Source organism: Diorhabda carinulata, chromosome 3, assembly GCF_026250575.1.
Source record: "Diorhabda carinulata isolate Delta chromosome 3, icDioCari1.1, whole genome shotgun sequence".
NCBI lineage: Eukaryota > Metazoa > Arthropoda > Insecta > Coleoptera > Chrysomelidae > Diorhabda > Diorhabda carinulata.
In genome coordinates, this window is record NC_079462.1 from 2,862,090 (window position 1) to 2,882,686 (window position 20,597).

Genomic DNA, 20,597 nt, shown 5'->3' on the forward strand with positions numbered 1-20,597 from the left:
CATGACATGTTGCTGTTTTGAATATAGGATTTTGAATTGTCAAACGTCAAACAATTGTTACAAATATCAAGGAATTTGCTTTTGCGAAAAAATTGAAATTCCTGGTCTTTGAGCTCTGGGTTTGATACTCCTACATTGATATTTTCAAGTTAAACAAATAGGAGGGAATCAATCTATTCAAACCATAATTTAGCATAATCTGTTTTCCTTTTATTTTTTACATTCTTTTCTCCGCTTTGTTTCATTGTTTGTTATCGAGTCAATCCGCACTGTATTCTCACAATTTTGACGGGAATTTTGAGGCGCTCTAATTCTTTTCAACCTCGAAGCACTCACACAAAATGATATTCAATTTTTATTAAAAAAACTCACTTTACCTATAATTATTTATTAAAATCAGAACATTCTTTTTAATATTTGATATATCATATATTTAATTGACTATTACTTGGCGACGAATTTAACTTATTTAATTTTGAAAAAAACAGTTTTTTCATGGCATTATTATATTCTCAATTCCGGTTCATAAACTTGACTTTCCGTTTGCTGATCGGTTTGCCGTTGTTGCCTTCCAATAGAAAAGAGCCAATAGGCCAGTTTCCACTAAGAATAAATCGGATGGATTTGAGTTTCTGATGATTAACCATGATAATTAGTAAATCAAAAAACAATTTCTCTACAAAAATAATAGGAGATTAATAATATTTTCGGGAAATAAAATCGACAAAATGAGGCGTTTAATCGCGTGACATTAAACACCAATCAGAAAAGCGTGACGTCACACCTCGCGAAACGCTATGTTGTAGCTGTCATTTTCGTATAGGTTATTTCGAGTTTTCAACAATTATTGTCAAATGTTTTTAGTTTAACCTTAAAAAACAGGTATAATTTGGCGTGGAATCAGGATTTAACAAAGCAAACTGCGGTAATTTGCCCAAAATTGATGCCGTGATGCTTGACAAATTTTTTGCAATGAACACTACTTTTGTTCATCGAAAATTCGCGGTGTTAAAACTTATATGTAAGTATTGAATGAAAAACAAACAAAGTTTTATTTAATTAGCAGTTACCAGTCAGAGAGCCGCATTTACCCATTGGGGAATAAAAATTCTCAACTGATTTTGAGGTTAGCGAATACAAAGTTTCAATAACTTTAACTATATGTTATATGTGGTATATTATGGTAGATTTTCTACATTTATAAATTCATTATTTATTAAAAAACACAATTGACTGTCATAAACAAACACAGCTGTGTCGCAGGTGTGACGACATTCAAGACGCCATGACAGTCTTGGCCTTTTTCGCGGTCAATTTGAAATTCATTTCTAAAAACTCAAAGTACTAACGTAAAAAACCTAATTTTCTTAAAATAATATATTTTTGGGGTGAAATAGAAGCTAAGCTATAGTTTTAAACTAATTTCCAAACTATTACATCCGTTCGCCTTTGTCACGTGATTTTGACATATGTTGGGGTTATTTTTCTTTCTGTTTGTTTATTTATGGTGCTATTTTGGCTTCGCTTCTTTCTTTTTTGTTATTTTTCATAATATCGTCCATAGACACCGGTTCACAAACAAAAATATCACGATAACAAAAAGCAGTAGTCAAAAAAAATAAGGTTAACGGCAACAACGTCAATTTTATGAATTGAGTCAATAGACGTCAAACGTCAAACGTCATCCGGCAACGGTAAACGAAAAGGCGGCCTTAAAGCAACCCCTTTATGTAAATTCGTCAGTATCCGAAGAATGAGACATTATTTCAACGTATAAGGATCGATAATATATACGAGGGAGGGTTATAAATAACACGCAGTTTTTGTTATTAAGTTTTTTATTGTACAATTAGGTACTATAAATATTTTAATTTTTACAAAAAAAAATAATAGTAAAACTGAAACCTTTTTCGCATACAATCGAAAAGGGTACAGGTTTCATCGATACTTAAATTTCATTAAATTATGCAAAAGCAATATATTAATTTTAACTGTACAGGATGTCACAAATATTATAAAACTAATCATTGCACTACTGCTATTATCAAAAAAATGAGATAACAAGAAATATTGTTTTCAAAATTTAAGGAGAACCAAAAAATTTTATATGAAAAAAAATTTGTAATATGAAAATATAGACAAAGTACACAAGGCGGAATAAACGTTTCCCATCCAATAAATTAAACTAAATATTAGATTTGAAAGGTAATTGATTTTCATGTGAAATAATATTTCCCATATCTCATTTTTGATACGATCACAAATTGTATTCAATACAATCATTATTAGTTTCACTATATTGCATATATATATAGAAAAAAAATTAAGAATACAACGTCCAGACTAGACAACGGTAGTCCATTATTAAAAAACTAAAATTTTAATAATAAATATTATTAATACTAAAACATATATTTACAAGATTATATTTGAGAGGCAATAAATACTGTAAGAAAGTTTTAAAAGGCATCTAACGTATACTACTAGTATCTGCTGCTGAAACAAGTATTGGCGGGGTAGTGTATGGTCCTGAAAATAAAAAAAAAAAGAAATAATTAGAAATCTTTATAAAATATAATAATTAACGCACAAGAAAATAATATTTACATTCTTAAAAATGCTTTCTTCCTCGCTAGATTAACTATCAAACTATATAAATCCTTTAAAAATGATATGATTGTGGGATTGTGACAATCAAACGCCGAAATGTACTTGTTGCAATATGTATAGCAAGCTTTCGAATAATTACGTATTCATCATTAGAAAATTAACCAGAATTGCGATGAAATATATTTATTCATATTATTTCAAAATCATTACTTTCAAAAAACAACCTTCAAAATGGGAATTAGGCGTAAAATTGGTCTTCAATTACCACATTTTCAAAACAAAGTCTTCATTCCAAGTCAAATCTCTTATACGAGGAGTGGCTATTAAATAACGAGACTAACGCTGCTGCTTATTCGAATACACCGTGCGTGTAGACAAACCAGTGTAGCCGTGGTTTTCTTATAAAGAGTGCAATGAAATGTTCTACTGAAACTTAGAAAAAGTGCAACTGAAACTTATAATTTATTGAAACAAGTCAATGACTGTTTGTCGCGTTCACGTTTTTTGTGTGGGTTAAGCATTTTCAAGATGGCCGAAGCGATGCTGAAGATGATTCATACAAAATAAACGAGTTACGCTGTATAAATATTCAGGCTTATGTAGCGGGCAGCCTGCATGTTTTACACCACGTACCTTACTGGCCTGACCTAGCACCGTGTGACTATTCAGAAGTCATGAAGGAATACAAATTCCGCAATAATGAAGAGATCAAAGATAAAAACGAAAAAAAAACTGTCAATAATTTATAAAGATGAGTATAATTCATATTATAATCAGTTTTATTATCCCAATGACAAAGTTATTGCTTTATCGCCATACTACCCTGGAGGTAATCGCTTTATCAACCCTTTTATTGGTTCAGAAAGGTCAATTGATAGAAGAAGCACATCCCGACGATCCTTTATGAACTCCTAAATGTAAAAATCACACAGCATTAGATCGGGAGAGTTTAAAAAACAAGCCTTGAGATTATGCCTTTCGCGATCAATTCAGCCGTCAGGTACATCAACAATACTTTGTTATATTGGATAAAAGGCACATAATTTGACTGAAAAAAGTTTATTTGCCTACTTTTGAGCAATATAAGAAGTACTACTTATAATTTCGTTACCAAAAATAGCCTATAAACTTTCCGCTTTGCTATATATGTATGTATATCGTCTTTGAAAGCCTCAAATCCGCAGATTTTTATGTCCATTAATGTGAAAGGTTGATTTATTATTCAAGATAACATAATCTAGATAATATTTATCTCCTTGAAATAATTTTATTTATCTATGTAGCAATTTAATCTATGGTCTGTAGGCTTTAGAGTTTAGAACCACAGGAAAGACCTTCATACAAGCTAGATGCTTTCTTCTTTCGTAGTCGTTGATTGACAGAAAATGTTTATCAACTGATGATGTCATCATCTTGACCGAGATTGGAACTCAAATTATACGAGGGATTCCCATAAAATAAGATTCTTGAGAAGCTGAAAACACCGTATTTGGCGGTTAGCTGTCTACTAGGTACGTTTATTGTTGTCTTGGTAGCTGTGCAAGACGAAGCTCCCATATAATTCCCACGCCCAGTACTACGTTTTTCATGTCTAAGAAAACGTTTCTCCGATAAAGATTCATTCCCAAAAATGAGAAAAAAGTGCGAAAATGTACACATTTCGATATAATACTGTCTCGCACACCCCTTACAGCCTGGACTTGGCCCCCAGTGATTATTATCTCTTAACTGAATCAAAAAAACACTTGGGAGGGATGATTTCACAACCGACGAACAGCTGAAAGAAATTTGAACTTTCTAAACATTAATTATTTAATGTCAACTTGTTATTCATTGTAAAAATTTTTTGAGAACCTTATTTTATGGAGAATTCTTGTATGTATGCAGCTTCGAATTGGTTGTGGCTTGCTCACTGCTACCAACAAACAAATCTGTCATTTTTTTGTGGATTATTGAAACGATTTTATTCATTTTGGACTATACGTGTCTGTTTTATTGTTAGAATTAAATTTATGTTTCTCTATTTAGTCATCAATCCAAAATTAAAAAGGTGTTTCCAAAACAAAAATGAAGCTTCGCGATAAACACGTCCACAGCCGGTTTGTACAAAAAAAAAATGAAATAAGATAAGAATTATCATTAATGTTAAATGTTAGTAATAGTAAAAACTGCTTAGACCAATTCCTTTTGTATTAAAAAAATTGTTTTATATGATTATCATACAAATTAATATTGGAACTGAGCTCACAGTAGAAATGTTAGTCGTATTATAAAGATTGTCTTACACTTTTAAAATTAAGACAGGACCGGGTTAGCCCTTTTTGACCACAGGACCCCTTTTACCTCCAATAGCACTGATTACATCTAAAATAATAGGTAAAAATAAATAAATAAAATATGTACAAATATTTAGTTAAGCAATTACCAAACATACAACCATTTGTCAGTATTTACAATATTTGTATTTATACAGAGGCAGTAAACGTTGAAGAAACAAGTTTTTTAATAATTCATTAATAATTTAAGGATATATTTCAACAATTCAGTTCTGCATGAGGAGAATTTCTTGATACTTTGCATGGACTAAACCAGACCATACAAGATTTTACGTTCCACATTATAATTTTCTTTTTTCATAATAGCTATGGTACAAAATTTGGAGTTGAAAGTTGTAATAATACAATATCAAAATAGTTTTGTGAAAAAAAGATTATTTTCTTGACATTAGTTAGACAAGTCCTTTTTTTGTATTGAGATGTCTAATAAATAAGAAAAAGCGTTTATAATATGGTTGATCCGTTATCTTATGATCCTACATCTCACGCAGATACCTCAGAATCAAACTAAAGCAAGTCTACTCTGAGCTTGAAAAAAATTTAAGCAGGAATCCTTCGTTTTTTCAAAAAAAGCGGAAAAACTGGTTTGCACGGGCTGATACTCTGTTTCGCGTTGGAAAGAAACTATTTATAAAGCTTTAGACTTTCCTTTGACTTCCTGGGAAGTTATATCACTTACTCTATGTGGACTAGTCGTATCTAGACATTTCATTTGGATAGTAGATTTGTTGTTTTGTACTGACTAAGCGCTGGAACACCTTTTAGCGCAAACGAACCTAAACGAGAACGTCAGTGCACTAGTAGCAGTAGACGTGATAATTGCTGCTTTACATGAATGTAAACTTGTCACCAGTTACTTCAAGAAACAATCGAAATAGGCTCAGTAACTCCTCATGGTTCAATAACCAGCCGAACATCCTCTACAACGATGTCCATAGCCTAGAACTGACAAGAAGCACTAATATGTACGAATAAATGCTTGTGGTGAACATCAACGAGAATTTGAAACGGATCAATACGCTGGAAGAAGTTACCATAGTTCCCAGTAATATAATTGGATACCTAGGGATCCTAGTAGGTAATCGACTAAGTTTCCGAAAACATATTGAGTATATACAACAAGGCAGACGAGAAGATGTCGAAACTAATAAGGTGGATCAAACTGCTGCAAAAGAGCAGTCAGTTGCTTCGTGCTCCATAACATGATCAGGTCGTTCCAAAGGAAACTTTCCAATTTAACAAAGAAACAAGACCATAATCTCTGTTTAAGTCTAGACACTTTTTTTCCTCAAAATAGGCGTTCTTCTAGAAGTTAATACAGTTAGGATACATAAAAAAGTTGCTGAGAACCATTTGGTGAACTTTATCAGTGATATTGTCATAGTTTTATGGCTGTCTCAAACGCTAATCGTCAGAAATCAGATACCCAAAGCTTCATGGTCGTAAATGATAATACAAAGTCTATAACACGTAGTTTTATTTCTTTTCAATGCATTCACAGTTTCTTCCATTTTTAAAAAAATCTTCACCACGACTCGCTAATACGATTGTAGAACAAAAACGTTAAAAATGACCTGATAAGTCCTGACATCTTCGGATCGTATTCACACAACTCTCGTTGTACTGAATAAAAGATGAAGCTCTCAAGTTTTTATTGTTTATTCGACAAAGTTGGATGCAGAGAAGAAAAGAATATTGTGTTTTGACCGCTAGTTAAAAACCAATAAATTAAAATCTTTCGTAATATGTATCACCACATCACACCGAGTCAGTGAGAACGAAATTACTTCCATAACCGGGTGAAGAACTAAATTTCTGAAAGCAGTGGTATAAAATTTGAATATACTTAATTTAAACTCCCATTATAGTTAGAAAAATAACTCTTATAACACATAAAATTTATAAAATCAGCTAATTAACTATTATAAAAGCCCTTTTTTTTTCAAGACATTTTCGAATTGAAAGTTAGACTACAATTAAGGAAATCGCTGGACCCAACCGTCTAACAACGTATCGAACTAGAAAGAAAGGATGTTATCATTAACTTATTAACCTAAAAAACGGTTTTTCTTCTCTTGTTTCTACTATATTTTCGTTTCTGGAGTTCCCTACTATCACCTATTGTGACCAATCGACTAAAAAATTCACTAGAATCAAATTTAAAGATATGTTTGGATTTTTAATGCGATCGAGGTTTTAATCAGTATTAATGAAACGCGGTACCCACCTCGCAGATAGTTTTTGGAATTGGAATGACTATGCCGAAGGTTTAGCATGAACCGGATTCATAAGAACAATTTTGAAAGAAGAAAATCACTCACAAAACGCGAAACATCTGTCGGTGAGATTTACGTGAAAATTTGTCGGATGATACGATGGAAGAGGATTCAGAAGATATAGTAGCAGGTCTACTATCTATGGAGCTAAGACACAGTAGCAGGATTTTATTGACACAGGAATCAGAGTCAAAATTTAGTACACATGGTCAAAGAAAAGTGTTTGCGCCATGTCCAGAGCGATTTGGTCAACGATAATGATGAGAAAATAAAAGAGATAATGAGAAAACTTTTGGGATGATTATTGGACGTAATCACGTTGGGACACGTCTCAATAAATAGGGATAATTATTGCAAAGAGTGTAAAGAAGAAGAACAGTCATCTGCTTTGATATAGAAAATTCATTCTGGCTTGAAATGCTTCAAAATAATGTGTAAAAGGTAAAAAGATAGTAGACTGGTTAGTTATTTAGCTAAGTTGCCAAATTTTGGAAAATAAGGGTAACGGAATAGACCTAAGCCCTTTGAGTGAACCAAGGCTAGTTTAGATCGAGGTGACCTTTGACAGATGATATTAAAAATATGACTGAAACTATGAAAATCATTAAACCGCTCTGGTAGATTGAATTTTTGCTGCTGAAAATATACAGGATGTTACAGAAGTTTTGATTCTCAACATTAAGTGGAACTGAATGTTGTTAATAAAAAATTCATTTGACGAATAATTTTTGATATAATTAAGAGTTTAGTAAAATTTTTTATTCATTCATACGCCTCTGGTAGGTTTCCAAGGAAGACTTTTACGACTAATAATTTTTACTCTTTCACCTTTTGTCGTCGACCGATGAGAATTAGTTACAGAAAATTAAAAGTGTTTCTACTATTGCCAAATAATTGGGGACAGTAAATTTTTTACGAATAAATTTTTGGTATAGACAAGCAACAGACCATGCAAAATGTCAGTTTATTACTTATAATAAAGCGGGTTTGGGCTCTCGTCACTTTTCGCTTGTCACCAAAAATAAATGACATCGTAGTGAAAAAACAGTTGAGGACTAATTTGTGCTCTTTTATGACCAATGCCAAATAAAGACCGAACTATAATTTATTCATAAATGCGACGCAATAATAAATCTCACTCAATACCATACAATATTATAAACAGTATTTTTTTCTTTTTCTTTATCGACTGGCATCTTCCTCAAGTGCAATTAACAAGTTAAGTCCAATCCTCAAACGTCAGTTTAAACCGAAGATATCGACTTTTACAGATGGTTCTACCGACAAACTTAACCCGGCTTAAAAGTTACCGGGGGGTCACTCTTATAATAATTGAATTGAAACTAGTATTGGGATGCATCCAATCTTATAAAAAAGCTGTTCACCTATAACTTCAATAAAAAACCGACAAAACATGATCATACAAAGTAGAAAACGGAAGGAAACCAAAGACCCTTCCATTAAGCAAAGATGAGCTAAGAAAAGTTACTGGTTTGTTCATTGGACACTGAATAACATCAGGAAAACTATTATTATACAAGAATATGAGTGCCAGGATGTTCATAGAGGTGAGCAGCATCGCTCCCAGACAAGTAGCTCACTTGGTTGACTGGTGAACAGTCCAGGGTACAAAATAAATCAATACGTCAATGTTAACGACATAGATTCACGGCCTTTGCGCCCTAACTCATCTAATTTAATCTACCGGTGGTCTGGAGGTAGTGAAGGTTTTAGTTCTGCTAAAATCACCTGAAATATTTTGATAACCTGAATGAAGAAATTATCAATATTGTCAATACATTTCATGCTAAATCAGTTTTCACCCTCACCATTTCAAAACTGTTACTGACCCCTATGACCTCTTTGATCTCCTCATCTCTTGTAGTAATAAGGGAAGGACAAGGTGAACTTCGCTGGTTTTCAATTTTTACATTGTATAAAGTAAAAGTTATTCAACACTCACACCACACACTAGATTTGACCGCGTGTGATTTTTATTTACGCTCAACCTAAAGAAAAATACACGTACTCGACGTTATAAGACGGTTTGAGTCATCAATATCTGGTTTTTCGTGAAGAAACGCGTCTACCATTTGAATAGAAACTTTCTCAATTACATATACACCTTAACAGGTTTTTTGCCGACCATATTTTAGGCATTCTCAGACGCCATTAGGTTTTATTTGTTTTATTGCATTTATTCATGTAAATTATAGTTTCATCAGGTTTTCAAAAAAAGATACCCCGGTCGGAGTGGTCGGCGTCAGGCAGTAATATTTTGCTGGAAATTTGCTTCAGCATCAGTCTGATCTGTACCAGTTTTTACAGGCGAAGCCGGTCGATTTCCTAACGACTAGTCATCATCATGTCCGTCTGCATCTGAATCATTTTATATCCCGATTCTTCTGATAATCTTCATCTTCATATTCGTCACCCCTTCTAAATACTACAATAGCTTTTAATCTGAGTGGTTTTTCGAACAATCATCCTCTTTTTTCTGCAGTCCAGATGGTCCAGGTTAGGCATGAAGGTCCAGATTGGACATCCATGTTCAGCGACGCCATCGTTGATTGATGCCAGTACACTTTGATCGGAGTAGTCGGCAATCAACCTCTTAAGTAACATTTTTAGTAGAAGCCATGTGGATGTAACCAATGGAAAAACTTGAATCTGCGTCGCTATTAGTAGCTGCTACATGGTTACCACGGAATAGCCAAATGGTTGTGAAAATAAAACAGGCAGCCAATCATATGATAAGATACATGAAAGTGGCAAACGTTGGTTGCCAGAGTGTGACTTAAATGACTTTGGACGTGGTCTTCACAACAAAATTGGTGTTATCCAGGTAACAGCCCTTTCCTCTGTCCCTTATACTACTTCTGATGATACTTGGGACATCTAAAGTTTCACTATGCGTAATTCCAATACTTTTTTAACGTTTAAACTGCGTATACCAGTCAATGATGGTTAATTTTCTGTTTTTTTTTTATAATTGTGCTAACTACCAAGTGTTACAAACCTAAACACGTATGTTAATTGGTTTATTTTATAAGAAAACAATAAAAATTATACTCCTTAAACACCTACGAATCATCGCGTTTTTTTTACGACTTCCTCGTGACATAAAAAATCTCTTAACTGTTTAGTAATACCGCCGGATAAAAAGTTTAAAACGTTTAGGAAACTACCTCTGCATTTTGTCGTTTCGAAGACATTTTGATTTATGTAGAAACGCGTCATAAAAAAGGCTGTTAAATCTTTCAACAACTTGTGTATGTTCAATCAACTGCGTAAAAGTACATTTCGACATAAAAATTCTTAATTATTTTAGTCTGGAATTACAAAAAATTCCTCGATAACGTTTCTAATATTCTAACTAGAAAATAGGTAAAATAGATAAAGGAATTAAACAAATAATATTGATCAAAAAGGTAGGGTCATGGTTTGTAAATAACAAATAAAAACCTTTTTAAAACGGATAACGCTGAATCAAGAACAAATCTTATCATCGAAGATATGAAATAGTATATTTCATATCATTAATTTCCTTGTATCCACGTCAATAAACAAAATAATCTCGAATTATGTCAAAACAACATGGCAATATGAGAAAAATTATCCGTGGACTTGACAAGAACTATTATCAATTATTATTAGATGTAACCTTTAATAAAATCCGGTACTTTATACGGATATAAACCGGAATTTTTGAATAAACGCGCGAAAACTTTAATGTCGTGGTAGTTGGTGCACTGTATGTTAGATTGATCTGTTCCGTTTTCCGGAAAAGTCAACGCTGTAGAAGACCGACGCAGTACTGTACGCGAGACCGCAAAATTTTAGCCAGATAAGTGCCAAGACTTTTGACTTTTGAGTAAAAATTCACACGCCGGGAAGTTTGCACGTGTCTTCAGCAGCGGTATGAAGAGGAAAAAGAAAATCATTTGCACCGAATATTGACCACAAACGAGGTATGGGTACATCACTATATTTCGGAATATAAACGCGTGTCTATGGAGTGGAGGAATACGAAGACGAAGGCGCGCCAGTTAAAGGGAAGGTCACACGATAAATGGGAAACGTGATCTGAGTTTTTACCCTTAATTTTTCCACTGAACAACAATTATCAGCGAGATATATTATAGTAACCTTCTTAAATATACGGTGAAACCTGTACGACGCGATATTGCTTCAAGACAACGCCAACCCGCATACAGTTTGGCTTACGAAGAAAACGTTGGACTTATTGATTTAGGAAACACTAAACATCCTCTTGAAAGTCCAGATTTGTCTCCACTATTATTTATTTGGTCCATTGGAAGAGACATTTGGTGGTCTCGTGAGCGAATATTTATTTATTTAGGTTTTTGCAGCAAATATACATTCTTTGCTCTTTTTCTCACCTGGAATTCCTTCCCATTAATACAAAATGAAACTATGAATCTATGAATCTATTTCTACAATTGAATTGAATCACATAAATCTGTCTGTCGAAGTAAACCCCTAAGGTTTAAGAAGGGTGGCAATTCTTGTGAAGCCACTACTAAAATTCAAATTTTTTTATCATCAACACAAATATGTCTTCTTCTTTCGATGGCACCCTTTTCAGTTTAATAATTAGCATACTCCTCTTGAGACGCTTGCATCTTTTCGGTCATCTACCTACGGATCTCCATGTATACGGTTTGTGGTTTTTTCCACTACTTTCTGGCAGTCTTTTGACATGATATCCTCCTCGACCAAATTTACATTCTCTAGCCCTTCTCATCACATCTTATCATAACTGAGATTCCTCATTCCAATCGTCCTTTTTGCTTTATTGTTTTTCCACATTATTTCTCTCAAATATCCTTTGTCTCTTAAGACTTTTATCTCTCGTTCCTCCACTAAATCTTTCTAGCTTTTACCCGCAGCTTCGCTCGCATCGAATCCAGTAAATAAGTATCAAAAATCATTATAATAGAAAAGAACGAACTCTGTAGCTATATTAGAACCTGAGATATAGATCTTTGAATGTAGAAAAATTGTCAAAAATCTACAAAAATCCATAACTCCACATAACTCCGCGCCTAGCTCCTCTCCAACTCAACCAATTCAAGTGTTCAAAAACTCAAAAGAAAGAAAGTGTTTCAGTGAGTGTTTTTAAACCAAAACGAACTATGTAGCTATATTAGAATCTGAGATATAGATCTTTGAATGTAGAAAAATTGTCAAAAATCTACAAAAATCCATAACTCCACATAACTCCGCGCCTAGGTCCTCTCTAACTCAACCAATTCAAGTGTTCAAAAACTCAAAAGAAAGAAGGTGTTTCAGCGAGTGTTCTTACACCAAAACGAACTCTGTAGCTATATTAGAATCTGAGATATAGATCTTTGAATGTAGAAAAATTGTCAAAAACCTACAAAAATCCATAACTCCACATTGAATGTCCGCGCTTAGCTCCTCTCCAACTCAACCGATTTGAATGATCAAAAACTCAAAAGAAAGAAGGTGTTTCAACGAGTGTTCTTACACCAAAACGAACTCTGTAGCTATATTAGAACCTGAGATATAGATCTTTGAATGTAGAAAAATTGTCAAAAATCTACAAAAATCCATAACTCCACATAACTCCGCGCCTAGCTCCTCTCCAACTCAACCAATTCAAGTGTTCAAAAACTCAAAAGAAAGAAAGTGTTTCAGTGAGTGTTTTTAAACCAAAACGAACTATGTAGCTATATTAGAATCTGAGATATAGATCTTTGAATGTAGAAAAATTGTCAAAAATCTACAAAAATCCATAACTCCACATAACTCCGCGCCTAGGTCCTCTCTAACTCAACCAATTCAAGTGTTCAAAAACTCCCTATCGCATTCCAATCATTTCTCATCGATAAAAACAGTTGTTATAATGGTTTGCAAAACTTGGGAGGGAACTTGAAACGCAAATAATCCAACACTGCTATTTTTAACTCTTGGAAGATCGAGTTAATCAACATCAAAAAGTAATACATGCATATTGGTGACTTGACGTAATTTTCTATTAAGCGGCATCTAAATCGCATTCTTGAAATTATGATATTGAAAGACTTTGCTTATGGTTTAAGATTCCCTTTGATCTTCATCAGTAAAAAGTTTGAGACATTTGCAGTGTGTTACTTAATCTCTGATGATTCTTCGACATGATATAGAGGTGGAATGAGTATACTTAGACTCAGTATGGTATGTGTAAGTTTGATATCTATGCCAAAAGTATCTAAATCTCATAATGTATCGCTGAAAATGAACGTGGTGGATTTATTGTAGCTGTAATGTTATTTTTCAACATAATAATCGATACTTTCCATTAAAATTTATGTAAGTAATTTAATTATGATAATAAATTTATTATAAAGCTATAAGTAATATTTAAATTTCATCTGGATGTAAATCGCTATCTAAAATTGATTTACCGACGTTCATAAAACCGTAGGAAACAAAAACGATGGTATGACTAAAAGATAATAAAATCCATATGTCTAAACATTGTAATTTTGCCACTAAATTATAAGATATGCTATTAGAAGTTTGATAGTTTACGTTATAATAAAAAAAAACTGCGTTATACATAATTGTCATTGTCAAATAAGTTTTTATTAATAAACATAATTATAGTGTAATCGTTGCTATTTTTAATTTGTATCGAAACTAATAGTTGATAAAACTGGTTGTTTACATTAATAAAACAAATTAATGACATCAAACATTTGTCAAAAAAGGACTTGGGGTTGAACCGACGTTTTTTCTGAGATAAACTTAATCAACATGCATTCCTATCCGGATGGAGTGTATTAGGGCCAGTAAACTAAATTCAAATAATTGAAATCAACGAAGTTATTTAAGAATTATGTTCCAAGTGGTTGTGGCTTTAGCAAACCATATCAAAGTTAGTCATAAGGCAGAGTGGAAAGTACAAATCAGGATACACAAAATATGCTCATGACGTGGATTGACGATGGAAACTGCAAGCGATGATCGTCAGAAGATTTGAAATTTGTCCAGTTAATGGATAAAGGTTCCATATACTGCCATGTTTGGACATGTTGTTGTCTTATTCCAAAATAATTTGTCGCAAATCTACGAACCGATTGAGAGTTGAAGACGGTATTTAGGGAATTTGGTATAGAAAAACAGCTCCGGTAAAAAAAACGAAGACAAGTCGATGGATAGTGACCAGGAAACAGGCAACTTGAAGATGAAGATGATAATAAAGACAATGTAGATAATAATTATAAAGAAAACGCCAATAACCTAGAAGCTTCAAACCAATTGAGCAGTTTAATACATTGAAACAATTAATGTAAAAGTAAATTTAAGAAACTCAACAAAAAAGATGAAAGCTTCACCTTATTCAAATATTTCGTTGGTGAGAGTGAAGTTCCAGAGGTTGAGGTAAAACATTCTAATGGCAGTTATGGAGGAAACCAACGACGATTTTTATAAGCTAGCGAACAAGAAAGAAACTATCGAGGAAATGATTTCCAGGAACAGTTTTCTGTAATGAAAAATTGATACATTTGAAAAGTGCATCACGGGAAAAGAAAATTTTACGCAACGTTTCGCAAAGGGAGACAGGCCTATCAACGATGTAACCGTAAAATTAAATGTATGACGTAAAACTGTTGGGAATCTTTTCAAACATTAATGGCCTTGGTCCAGAGTTGACAAAGGGGCCAAGCCTTGGCCAGTCCTGGGAAGTCTAGCTTCGGCGTACCTGTATTGGCCTACTTAACTCAGCTTCGGCCATACCAATGATCACCCAAGCTCGGGCCAAGACTGGGATACCCAGCCTTGGTCATTCATTGGCCACCCAAGCTTGTGCCAAGCCTGGGTATCCCAGCCTTGGCCAATATTATCAACCTAGGCTCGTGCCAAGGTTGGTTGACCCAGCCTTGGCCATACCAATGATTATCCAAGCTTGGGATCAGAATGTGTTTTGATACGAGTTTTCATCCACTTGAAACATTCGTTTTAATAAAAAAATGGAATTAGATCTCAGACATTTTTGTGCGATGATTGTCTTCGATTTTTTGTGATGAAGCACCATCTCGAGTCATCGTGTTTAGCTGATTTTCAATCAGTTTACAAACTCCGATGCTATGCGCAAACTGATATTGCGAAATCATCATGTGATGAGAAATTGAGGCAAATTTGGGCTTTATGTCCATTTAATATTGCACAAACATTTGTTTCTCAAAAAGATTGGTTCGGGTTTCAAATCACGCTACCACGTCTATAAGATCGTAACAAATCATGGATTTATGCATATGGACCCAAAACTAAACAACAATGGACTGTATGGGTCTTATCTTCTTAAAGTACCATCAGTCAAAACGACGAATTGATAAGTCCTTGTTTGGAAAATAAATTGCGAGGTTTTTCTACACAATATTTTAAAAAACAATAAAGCCATATCTAATTAAAAATATTTACTAGTGTAGTTATATTGTAAAAGAAAATGGGATCTAATTTTATCTAATCTATATTTTCATTCTGTACGTTCTTCAAGTTTACTGCCACACTTTGATAACTTAAATAGGACAAAAAAATGCGTGTTAACTAACTCAGATTATATAATACTGAAATAAATTATCAACGAATATGATTTTAAATAATAAAATTTCGAACACGAAAAATTCAAAAGAAATTGAGAGGTATTTGATTTTCTTACAGGCTATCCACTCATTTATATTTATTTCCACCACAATCGATTTTTCTAATTCTAATTGTAAAGGAAAAACGACAACAGGACCTCGAGACTGTATTGTATAGGGGTAAAACAGCTGAAAGAAGAAATAGAGCACGTTTTGGATCAAGTTTCAAAAGTATCTCGAACATTTCATCAAATAAGTTCGCTCAACTGTGAAAATGCAGTATCTGTTGGAGAAGCCAAGCAAACTGGTCGATCAAAAACAAGTCAATATCGAATAGCTGATTTTCCGGATCAGTGACTGTGCTCAATATCGCGAAATGATAATACAGACTGAGGATATTGATGTGGTGTCAACAAGACGGTTCCATATGTCGTACAACCTATGAAAAACTCAAATAATTTCATGAGACATTTCCAGGTCGTGTACTATTTCGTTTGGCCTCCTGAACCGTGTGATTTAATAACATTAGATTTCTTTTTAAGAGGTTATTAGAAATCAGAGGTCTTCGTCAACACACGCTGGAAGATTCAAAGTTGCGTCTACAAAATTCAACCACAGCTGTGAAGGTCATTTGTCCATAAATATCGTATGTACTTTAATTCAATGAAAAAAGTATAATCAAAAGATTAAAAACTGCGTTTTCTGTTTAATTTAAATTATTTTAGTTGTCGTAGAGGCCTTATTGGACGCGTAGGTATTTCGAAGGTCATAGACGTTAAGAAAATCAAATAAATCGACTAAAAATAAAAGGCACATTTGTAAAAATGTATGATTAAACTTAAACTTGATGAAATTTATGATAATTCGATATAATTTTATTTTTCTATATTTAATTTCGTAAATTTTGAATTTTTTCGACAAAATTTTATTAAAATAAAAACGAGAAAGATATTAATCGATAATTAATTATAAAATATTAAAAAAATAAAACGATATCTTACCTATGCTGTTTGAGGTTATCTTGTCTCTTGAAACTTTTTCCGCATATCTCGCAACTAAAAGTAACTTCAGGACTTTTGTGCGTCCTTTCGTGTATCATGAGATTATACGGTTTAGTGAACCTCCTTTGACAATACTTGCACACGAACTCGCACTTGGACCTCATTTTCCTCCTGAATTGACCTCCGCTAACGTCGTTGTCAATCTGCATGATCGCAAACATGTTGGCTTTTTATCTTTATAGTCGCTACACTAATGATAAAAAAAAATTATAATCTAACGCAAGTTTATCCCAGAAACGATGAGTTAACGAGGATACGATACACGTAATTCTATTTTTGTTTATTTTATTATTAGGAACACGTGAAATCACGACTTGATTAGGAAAATTGTAAGCAGATGTGGGAATCCGGTCTGGGTGATGGGATCTGAAAAGAAACAATAATAATTACAATATGGCGATTTATTAGATTGCGGATTATTTCTAAGAACGAAGAAAAAATTGACTAAACGGATATACTAAAATAAAGATGTAAGGAAAGAAAAAACATCGTGGTTGAAGAGAAAAAGGATCAAGGTAAAACCAGACTTACTAACATCGCAATCCAAACGAAAGTAGTGAAGTTTCGGATTTATATACATTGTACTTAATTGGCGAATTCGGACGATTTATAACCCACAACGCGTTGTGGACTCAGATCGCAAAGTGGGTAGATTCACAAACAAGATTTAGATCATTGAGTGGAACGTGTTTTGGGTAAATTAGTAAATCCCAAAAGAGCCAAAAAGCAAATAATCATAACCAATTCTTCGGTGTAATTTGTTCAATTCTATGAAAATACAACAAATATGCGAGAAAAAAATTATTAATCATTCATGTAGAGGCTAATAATAGATCTACAAGTCTTTTGGAAGCTGGCTATTAATTATTAATAACATATGCGAGAAATATTTGAAGCTGGTTTGATTAAACTTCATGTAGAGGCTAATAATATATCTACAAGTCTTTTGGAAGCTGGCTATTAATTACTAATAACATATGCGAGAAATATTTGAAGCTGGTTTGAAAAAACTTTATGTAGAGGCTAATAAAAGATCTACAAGTCTTTTGGAAGCTGGCTATTAATTATTAATAACATATGCGAGAAATATTTGAAGCTGGTTTGATTAAACTTCATGTAGAGGCTAATAATAGATCTACAAGTCTTTTGGAAGCTGGCTATTAACTATTAATAACATATGCGAGAAATATTTGAAGCTGGTTTGAAAAAACTTTATGTAGAGGGTGATAATAGATCTACAAGTCTTTTGGAAGCTGGCTATTAATTATTAATAACATATGCGAGAAATATTTGAAGCTGGTTTGAAAAAACTTTATGTAGAGGGTGATAATAGATCTACAAGTCTTTTGGAAGCTGGCTATTAATTATTAATAACATATGCGAGAAATATTTGAAGCTGGTTTGAAAAAACTTTATGTAGAGGGTGATAATAGATCTACAAGTCTTTTGGAAGCTGGCTATTAACTATTAATAACATATGCGAGAAATATTTGAAGCTGGTTTGAAAAAACTTTATGTAGAGGCTAATAAAAGATCTACAAGTCTTTTGGAAGCTGGCTATTAATTATTAATAACATATGCGAGAAATATTTGAAGCTGGTTTGATTAAACTTCATGTAGAGGCTAATAATAGATCTACAAGTCTTTTGGAAGCTGGCTATTAACTATTAATAACATATGCGAGAAATATTTGAAGCTGGTTTGAAAAAACTTTATGTAGAGGGTGATAATAGATCTACAAGTCTTTTGGAAGCTGGCTATTAATTATTAATAACATATGCGAGAAATATTTGAAGCTGGTTTGAAAAAACTTTATGTAGAGGGTGATAATAGATCTACAAGTCTTTTGGAAGCTGGCTATTAATTATTAATAACATATGCGAGAAATATTTGAAGCTGGTTTGAAAAAACTTTATGTAGAGGGTGATAATAGATCTACAAGTCTTTTGGAAGCTGGCTATTAATTATTAATAACATATGCGAGAAATATTTGAAGCTGGTTTGAAAAAACTTTATGTAGAGGGTGATAATAGATCTACAAGTCTTTTGGAAGCTGGCTATTAATTATTAATAACATATGCGAGAAATATTTGAAGCTGGTTTGAAAAAACTTTATGTAGAGGGTGATAATAGATCTACAAGTCTTTTGGAAGCTGGCTATTAATTATTAATAACATATGCGAGAAATATTTGAAGCTGGTTTGAAAAAACTTTATGTAGAGGGTGATAATAGATCTACAAGTCTTTTGGAAGCTGGCTATTAATTACTAATAAGATATGTGCAAATATGCGAGAAATATTTGAAGCTGGTTTGAATAAACTTCATGTAGAGGCTAATAATAGATCTACAAGTCTTTTGGAAGCTGGCTATTAATTATTAATAACATATGCGAGAAATATTTGAAGCTGGTTTGATTAAACTTCATGTAGAGACTAATAATAGATCTACAAGTCTTTTGGAAGATGGCTATTAATTATTAATAACATATGCGAGAAATATTTGAAGCTGGTTTGAAAAAACTTTATGTAGAGGCTAATAATAGATCTACGAGTCTTTTGGAAGATGGCTATTAATTATTAATAACATATGCGAGAAATATTTGAAGCTGGTTTGATTAAACTTCATGTAGAGACTAATAATAGATCTACAAGTCTTTTGGAAGATGGCTATTAATTATTAATAACATATGCGAGAAATATTTGAAGCTGGTTTGATTAAACTTCATGTAGAGGCTAATAATAGATCTACAAGTCTTTTGGAAGCTGGCTATTAATTACTAATAAGATATGTGCAAATATGCGAGAAATATTTGAAGCTGGTTTGAAAAAACTTTATGTAGAGGCTAATAATAGATCTACAAGTCTTTTGGAAGCTGGCTATTAATTATTAATAACATATGCGAGAAATATTTGAAGCTGGTTTGATTAAACTTCATGTAGAGGCTAATAATAGATCTACAAGTCTTTTGGAAGCTGGCTATTAATTACTAATAAGATATGTGCAAATATGCGAGAAATATTTGAAGCTGGTTTGAATAAACTTCATGTAGAGGCTAATAATAGATCTACAAGTCTTTTGGGAGCTGGCTATTAATTATTAATAACATATGCGAGAAATATTTGAAGCTGGTTTGATTAAACTTCATGTAGAGACTAATAATAGATCTACAAGTCTTTTGGAAGATGGCTATTAATTATTAATAACATATGCGAGAAATATTTGAAGCTGGTTTGAAAAAACTTTATGTAGAGGCTAATAATAGATCTACGAGTCTTTTGGAAGATGGTTATAAGTTATTAATAAGGGAAGTTCGATAAAGCATAAAGATTAGGTATGAGAATCAGAAGGCACACTTTCAACTACACAATATAGAAGATCGAAGAGATACGAATTGTTAAATATTGCACGAGTTGAAAAATTAATGTCTAAAACAACGATGATTTTATATTCACCGTGAGCAGTTGTTCGATATTATCCAGGGATCTAATTTAAATACTGGTCATAAAAGAGTAGACTATAGTCTATTTTTATGCACGCGAGAGTAATAAAACTAATTTGCAATGCAAAACTTAGTACGTTACTCGTGAATATTATTATAAAAATTTTCTAAAAGAAATGATGACCTTTGATAACAAGATACATCGTTTTATTACTCTCTCATTCCTAAAAATAGATCATAGACGAAATTTCGTCAGTTC

At 32.8% G+C, this 20,597-nt stretch overlaps 1 protein-coding gene across 3 annotated transcripts in view; it reads right to left on the reverse strand.

Moving 5' to 3' along the window:
- Positions 1–1,820: 1,820 nt before the first annotated feature.
- Positions 1,821–20,597, reverse strand: part of LOC130891226 (protein drumstick) — a 50,596-nt gene continuing 31,819 nt past the window's right edge. For all 3 annotated transcript variants that reach the window (XM_057795840.1, XM_057795837.1, XM_057795838.1), the window contains exons 2-4: positions 16,839–17,264; positions 4,896–4,974; positions 1,821–2,529 (exon numbers count right to left, since the gene is read on the reverse strand). In XM_057795840.1, the coding sequence (XP_057651823.1) occupies positions 4,950–4,974; positions 16,839–17,059 (246 nt within the window). In that variant the 5' untranslated portion in view covers positions 17,060–17,264 and the 3' untranslated portion in view covers positions 1,821–2,529; positions 4,896–4,949. The remainder of the gene's footprint in view (positions 2,530–4,895; positions 4,975–16,838; positions 17,265–20,597) is intronic.